The sequence below is a fragment of the Solanum stenotomum genome, chromosome 6 (genome assembly GCF_019186545.1).
Source record: "Solanum stenotomum isolate F172 chromosome 6, ASM1918654v1, whole genome shotgun sequence".
Classification (NCBI taxonomy): domain Eukaryota; kingdom Viridiplantae; phylum Streptophyta; class Magnoliopsida; order Solanales; family Solanaceae; genus Solanum; species Solanum stenotomum.
Genome location: NC_064287.1, coordinates 2,441,520 through 2,448,916, shown reverse-complemented (window position 1 = coordinate 2,448,916; position 7,397 = coordinate 2,441,520). Strand labels below are relative to the sequence as shown.

At 31.9% G+C, this 7,397-nt stretch overlaps 2 protein-coding genes across 2 annotated transcripts; one reads left to right on the top strand and one right to left on the bottom strand.

Annotated features, from left to right (window-relative positions):
- Window positions 1-2,517: 2,517 nt before the first annotated feature.
- Window positions 2,518-4,010, top strand: LOC125867875 (zinc finger protein ZAT4-like). Its single transcript, XM_049548465.1, has one exon. It carries the CDS (start codon window positions 2,551-2,553, stop codon window positions 4,000-4,002), a length of 1,452 nt encoding a protein of 483 aa, XP_049404422.1. The 5' UTR covers window positions 2,518-2,550; the 3' UTR covers window positions 4,003-4,010.
- A 530-nt stretch (window positions 4,011-4,540) lies between these two features.
- On the bottom strand, window positions 4,541-7,128 carry LOC125867868 (cationic peroxidase 1-like). The gene is made up of 4 exons (XM_049548456.1): window positions 6,919-7,128; window positions 6,629-6,820; window positions 5,028-5,193; window positions 4,541-4,926 (listed from the first exon to the last, which is right to left on the bottom strand). Exons 1-4 carry the CDS (start codon window positions 7,126-7,128, stop codon window positions 4,541-4,543), a joined length of 954 nt encoding a protein of 317 aa, XP_049404413.1.
- Window positions 7,129-7,397: the final 269 nt, after the last annotated feature.

Genomic DNA, 7,397 nt, shown 5'->3' with positions numbered 1-7,397 from the left:
CCGAATTTTGTACTCTAAAGTATTAGATGGTTTTGAGACATCATGTATAAAGTCTAGAAAGTCTTCCGCTTGCTATATATTTTTTTTTATGAAATATTTTCTTGGTAAAGAAAGTTTTAAATTCCTTATGGTTTTTTTTTGTGTCTATGCGATGAATGAATGCTAAGAGGCTTGTATTAGACCTCTTCGAGGTCGAGTACGCCGGTTACGACTAGGGGGAGCTCCCGGGTCGTGACACCTTGGATATAGAGGTAAAAGAGCAGCCCGTCCATTGTTCACATGTCGAAGCAGAACCAGATGGCTTGCCTTGGTATTTTGACATCAAGAAGTATTTAGAGATCGGGACTTATCTTGAGAATGCAACGTTCAACCAGAAGAAGTCGATACGCCACATGGCCCTCAATTTCTTTGCAAGTGGGGAAATCCTTTATAGGAGGACTCCAGATTTAGGTCTTCTCAGATATGTCGATGCTAGTGAAGCTGCAAAGCTTCTGGAACAAATACATGCTGGAGCTTGTGGTACTCACATGAATGGACTCACTTTGGCAAGGAAGATCCTCCGAGTCGGATATTTTTGGATGACTATGGAACACGATTATTGCAAGTTTTTGCAGAAATGTCATAAATGTTAGGTGCATGGTGATTTGATTCGAATGCCGCCTCACGAACTTAATGCTATGAGTTCACCTTGGCTATTTGTATCTTGGGGCATGGATGTCATTGGTCCAATAGAGCCAGCTGCCTCTAACGGACACAGATTCATTTTGGTTGCCATTGACTACTTCACCAAGTGGGTGGAAGCAGTGTCGTACAAATCGGTAACCAAGAAAGTTGTGGTTGATTTTGTTTGCAACAATTTGATATGCAGGTTTGGAGTACCAGAATCCATCATTTTAAAAACGCTATCACCTATAGATGTTTTAAATAGTTAATTTTAATTAAAAAATTTATCATATTTTAATATCCAAATTATTATTTTTATTATGATTATTATTATTATTATTATATTATTATTTAAAAATTTTCACTTTATTTTTAAAATATATTTCAAAATTTGAAATTTTAAAATTCAAATTGAAAAACAATTTTTCGTGGAAACTAACCAATATGCAATTCAAATTCGTTGTTATCCAAATTATAATTGTAATTTATTATTTAATATAATTAAAGATAATTGTATCTTAAAATAGGAAATTTGAAAATTCAAATTTCAAACAATTTTCGTGGAAACTTTAAAAAGAATTAAGAATTAAAAACATGTAACCATGAATTCAAATATTCAATTCAAATGCGTTGTTATCCAAATTATTATTATATTTAAAAGAAACATGGAATTATTTAGTTGGTCTCTCTTTTTTATTTATTGTTGGTTAATTTAAAACATTTTTAAATTAGAACTTTAAAAGCGTAAGGAAGTTTCGATTCGGTTGAATAGGTAGTTTTTATTTTTTAAATGTATTTCAAAAAATAGATAATTGAGTTTAAAATTTAAAACTTAAAATAAATTGCTTATTAGTTAATCAAATCCTATTCTTTAGCAACGTGAAAATGTGGATAGAATTTGCTGACATGTGTTTTTTTTTTTTTTTTAAAAAGTCATATTTCTTTTTTAGATTTAATTTTTAAATATTAAAATTTCAAGATTAATTGTGGCGCTGACACGTATGCTATTTTTCTTCTCCGATTATATATAGATAGATGCTTTTTTTTTTTTTACTATATGGAAACTTCTTATCGGTTTTCCATTACAATTATAGGGGTGTTAATAGTGAATTTATGATTTTAATTTCACTTAAAACAAATATTGAACATTATAAATTATAAATTTTTTTAAAAAATATTATTTATTTTTTATCAAGAATATTTTAGAACTTTGAATTACACAAGTCAAATCTTCATATTAATTTTTATAAGTTTTTAAATCAACATCCAATGTGATGTATTGCAAACAAATATTTAACCTCTTATTAACTAGAACTAATCCTTACTCTTATAAACAATAATATTATTGGGTGAATTTATACTCTTAATATCTTTTAAAAATATGTACTAAAAACAAATAGTATACAAGAACTAAAAAAAGAAAAGGGAATTCAAAATTAATAATATTTATGTGCATGTGTTTATATATGGTCTCTTCGATCCGGAATGTATTATAATTATAATACAAAATTACAAATACAAAGGAAGAAATATAATGTATTATTTCTGCCATCCATTTGGTTGTTTGAGATAACTAGTGTTTAATAAAAAGTTTGTGATAAAATTAATTACTTGTAAATTCACTCCCATAGGCTTTACTACTCTCCTTCCACTTGTCAACTCTCACTCCCCACTTTTACTTACACTCCTATTTTTCTCTCTACCTCTAAACTTCTCTCCACAAACCACTACTCCAACTAAAAACTAGGACTAATTTTTTTCTCACCGTCCAACCCTACAACAACTTCTAGTACAAGAACAACAAACTCTCCCATGCATGCACAATCCCCCACCTCTTCATTCTCTCAACTAAAATTATATCCACACTCATGTTTGAAGTAGAACATCATGGCTTGTATAGATCAAGAACAACAACAACCAATTTTTAAGCATTATTGTAGAGTTTGCAAGAAAGGTTTTGTGTGTGGAAGAGCTCTAGGTGGACATATGAGAGCTCATGGAATTGGAGATGAAGGTGCAAACATAGATGATGATGATCCAGCTAGTGATTGGGAAGATAAGTTTGGAGGGGGTGTTAAGGGAGGTAATAAGAGGTTATATCAATTAAGAACAAACCCTAATAGACAAAAAAGCAATAGAGTTTGTGAGAATTGTGGGAAAGAATTCTCATCTTGGAAATCATTTCTTGAACATGGAAAATGTAGCTCAGAAGACGCGGAGTCCCTAGTGTCCTCGCCCTGTTCAGAGGGTGAGGACTACATTAATAATGGTGGAAGAAAAGGCAACGGATGGTCTAAAAGGAAAAGGTCATTAAGAACAAAAATTGGAACCATTAATAGTATTTCAACTTATCCATCAAGTGAAGATGAAGATCTTGTCCTTGCAAAATGCCTTATTGATTTAGCCAACGCGAAGGTTGACATGTCGTTGGCTGAGCCTGAGGAGTCGTGTGCCTCGGCTAGCAAGGAGGAGGAGAGAGTTAGGAACCCCATGAACTATCTAACACCATTAGTGAGACCCTTTGACAACAAGGCTAAAGGAGTTTCTAATAAAGGATTGTTTGAATGTAAAGCATGCAAGAAAGTCTTTAACTCTCATCAAGCCCTAGGTGGACATAGGGCAAGTCACAAAAAGGTTAAAGGATGTTATGCAGCCAAGCAAGATCAACTAGATGATAGTTTAATTGATGATAATGATATGAATATAACACAAGATGATCAATTCACATTACAAGGTTCAAAATCCATGAGGAAATCAAAAATCCATGAATGTTCAATATGTCATAGAGTTTTCTCCACAGGACAAGCTTTAGGTGGGCATAAAAGGTGCCATTGGATCACCTCTAATTCCCCAGATTCAACATCCAAATTTAATTTCAATGGCCATATGGATCAAATAAATCTAAGATCAAACTTGAGAAAATCAAGTGATACATTAGATCTCAACATTCCAATATCACACGATGACATGTCGCGAATTAGACGAGACCCTATGAATCCATTGAGCTTTGAGGTCTCAACAGAAATTCATTTGCATCCATGGAGTAGTAATCCTAATGAAGCAAAAGAACATAGTTGTAGTGAAAACTACTACCTTGATGAAACCATAAATAACAATAATAATAACAACAACAACAACAACAACAATAATAATAATAATAGTGGTAACAACAACATTATTAATGATACAATACAAAATGTAGAAGATGATGAAGCAGATAGTAAATTGAAATTAGGTAAGCTAAGTGAATTAAAGGATATGAATAAAAATTCTGAAAATCCCTCTCATTGGTTACAAGTTGGGATTGGCCCAACTACACAAGTTGGGGCTGACCCATAAATTATACATATATACACTATATACAAAAAAAAATTGTAATTACAAATTCACCATAAAAGATGATACATGGTGACATACATATTGTAATTTGTACCTTTTTTTGTCATTATCTTGTAAGGAACCATAGATACATAATCTTGTAATTGTTTTATATACTATGCAACTCTTGAGTTGTAATTTAATTTAATTTCCAGTGCAATATAGAACTCACATTTGTTTCATCATCCGATTTGAATTTTCTACGTATTAAATTAAATTTTTCTCTAAGTATTAAAAGTTAATTTAGTTAACTAACAAATTTCATGACGTTTTCTTTTGCTTTTCTCTTTTATGTTGAATGCTCATGGTAAATAAATTTCAGAGATTGAATCAAAACTTACTTTATTTCAAGAAACGAGAAAGCTTACAACATAGAACATCAAAATTCTTGATAAAACAAAAGGGAAACATATATAAGCAACACTTGAAATCTCGAGATTGATTAGATTTTAGAATCTTGAGATTGATTGGATTTTAGAATTTCGTTTCTGTGTGAATTTTAATTGGTCTTCCTACAATTTTTGCGAATTTGACCATTGGTGCCAGTAAGTGGGCTAAGATTACCCATTTTCACCATGGCATTTGCAAAATCAGTGAAGAAAGTGGCTGAATTGGAGCTATAAGTGTTGACTATAGAGTCTGTTGATCCTCCACTAGAGAGTTGTTGGTCAGAATGAAGAAGACCCTTTTGAATTCGCAAATTCTTATAGTAAATATTGTCAAATGTGGTTGGGCTTGTGGTGTCTAATGGAGAGATATTATTGTCACTTCCACTTTGTGGACAGTTCGATTTAACCGATGTTGCAAATGAAGAATTTATATCAGTTTCGTTGTAGAGACGATCGCGAAAAGTAGTGCACCTAGCTTGACCTATTGTGTGAGAACCTGCAAAATTCAAAGATATTTTGATTTAGTGTATTTTCTATGAGTCTCGTAAACTAATAAAACAAAATATTTTGATGTATTTTTTTATGTAAAAAATAGACCTGATAGAGCGACCATTTCTCTTGAATTGAAACCTTTGTTAGAAAAGGAAGAAATAAGACCGCTAAGATTCAAAGTTGGTGCAGGAATATCACTATTTGCAGTACTCAAACTTGCAGTTGTTGAGTCTCTTCTTCCAAGTAATACAGTCCAACTAGGCCCACCAAGCTAACAAATCATCAATAATATAATTAGTTTCAAAAAACTAATACAATATAATATATAATTTGTATGTATATCAAAACTTTGACTAATGCCCTGCTTTTTAAAAAGGTCAACTTGCTTCCTTTTCCTAACCAACAAGTTTATTAGTTAAAAAATATACGGAAAAGGGTCAAAAATACCCTTAGACTATTTGAAAAGGTTTAAAAATACCCTCCATCTATCTATTGGGCTAAAAATACCCCTCCATCCACCTTTTTGGCCTATTTTTACCCTTAAAACTTAACAGATTTTTTAAAATTATTATTAGTAGTACTACTTATTACGTGGCGTCTTCCTATTGGATAAAATAAAATCCCCAACTCACCAATTTTTTCCAGCCTGCCCGACCCATACTACATTCCTATGACCCAAATCCAACTAAACACAAGTGACCCAAATTTAATACCCACCCTCTTCGTCTTACTTTTTAGAGCAATTCTTTAAAGGAATCCATGAAGTAGAGGCAGACAACTAACCCCAAACTTTCCTCGTAGCCGTCGCCATTAATTTTTTCTTTTTCAAATAAAGCACGTATTTTTCGAAGAACAATTGAATTTTAATATGATCATAAGGAAATCAGAGAATTAAAAGTTTAAATAGATTATGAATTATTGAAGTATTCAACTAGATCGGATCAAACAGAACAAACCAAATATGAATGAGACTGTATTGGGAGTAATATATTATTAAGAGGGGCAATAATTATTCATATAAAGGTCAACAAGATGAAAAAAAAAATAAGGGAGAAATAATTTTTTAAAATTCTTCAATGAATTCGTCATGGGAATGATGAGGTTGCCTCTGGCATCTGCTTCATGGATTGTTAAAAAAAATTGCTGCTCCAAAAAAAAAAAGAAATGCTGCTCCACGAAGAAGACGAACAGGGTGAGAATATTAAATTTGGGATTCCTTGTGTAATTGTGTTTAATGGAATTTGGGTCACGGAGTTGCGGGTTTTGATCAGGGCGGGTTGGAAAAAATTGGTTAATGGGGAATTTTATTTTATCCAATAGGAGGACGCCACGTAATAAGTAGTACTAATAATAATAATCTTTAAAAATCTGTTAAGTTTTAAGGGTAAAAATAGGCCAAAAAGGTGGATTGAGGGGTAGTTTTAGACCAATAGATGAATGAAGGGTATATTTAAACCTTTTCGAATAGTTTGAGGGTATTTTTGATCCTTTTCCGAAAAATATATTTGCACATGCTTAATAACTTCCTTGAAATATCCATCAACTACATATGGGATGTTCGTTACAATTATTTTATTGTAAGGCATGTCACATGTGGTTATAGCTTAGGAAAACCAATTTTTTTTTATTTTCATAGATTCATGTTCAATTAAATTAATACACATAAACTAAAAATAAAAAGTGTATAATTTTAATTGTTAACTTACTTTAACAACTGAGTCTCTAGCTGCGACAGCTAAAATGTCAGCACAAGATACGACGTCGGCACAAGATGATTCGACTTGAGTTTTGATAGTATCAATCACATCGAATCCCCTTATGGATCCACTATTTGGATTAGCAGTCTTCTCTCCTGTGAAACTTGATGTATCATCTAATAGCACAGATGCATCGCAACCCTACATATTCAATATTAATTAATACTTGTTTGACTTTCAAAAATCAAAAGTATTGCTAAAATTGAGACAGAGTGTGCAAAATAAGTGAGGTAACTTGCATTAACAAAGCAGTCATGGAAATGAAGACGAAGCAAAGAAGCCCCCATGCGAGACTCCGTAGCGATAGCAGAATTCACAGCTGTTTTGATTATGGAGAGAACATTTGGGCATGATGAATTGTAGAAATTGGAAGTCAATTGAGCTGAACTCATTCCAATTAGAACAAAAGGGACTATAATTAGAACTAGTAAAAAAGATATGTTAGCCATGACAAAGAAATTATAAGAAGTAAAAGGGAAGAAATTAAGAAGAAAAGATATTGTCTAAGTTTATTGCTTAGCACTACTTAATGTGGAATATGGTTCTTAATTCTTCCCATATTTATAGTAGAAGAGAGTGTGCCCAATTGTCAACCATTTTACTTTTTTTTATTTATTTCTTATTTCCATTTTCTTTTTAGAGTTTTTTTTTTTTTTAAATACTAACTGATTCAAACTTTGCAGCATTACCAAACAGACCATATTTTTCTAAGGCTTTG

What these genes read in the sequence shown, in the direction of transcription:
- LOC125867875 (XM_049548465.1), top strand. Translation starts at nt 2,551, where the DNA reads ATGGCTTGTATAGATCAAGAACAACAACAACCAATTTTTAAGCATTAT.
- LOC125867868 (XM_049548456.1), bottom strand. Translation starts at nt 7,128, where the DNA reads ATGGCTAACATATCTTTTTTACTAGTTCTAATTATAGTCCCTTTTGTT. An exon ending in CTAGAGACTCAGTTGTTAAA is followed by an intron (nt 5,194 to 6,628) that starts GTAAGTTAACAA and finishes ATGATTTGTTAG; the next exon opens with CTTGGTGGGCCTAGTTGGAC. An exon ending in AGAAATGGTCGCTCTATCAG is followed by an intron (nt 4,927 to 5,027) that starts GTCTATTTTTTA and finishes TGAATTTTGCAG; the next exon opens with GTTCTCACACAATAGGTCAA.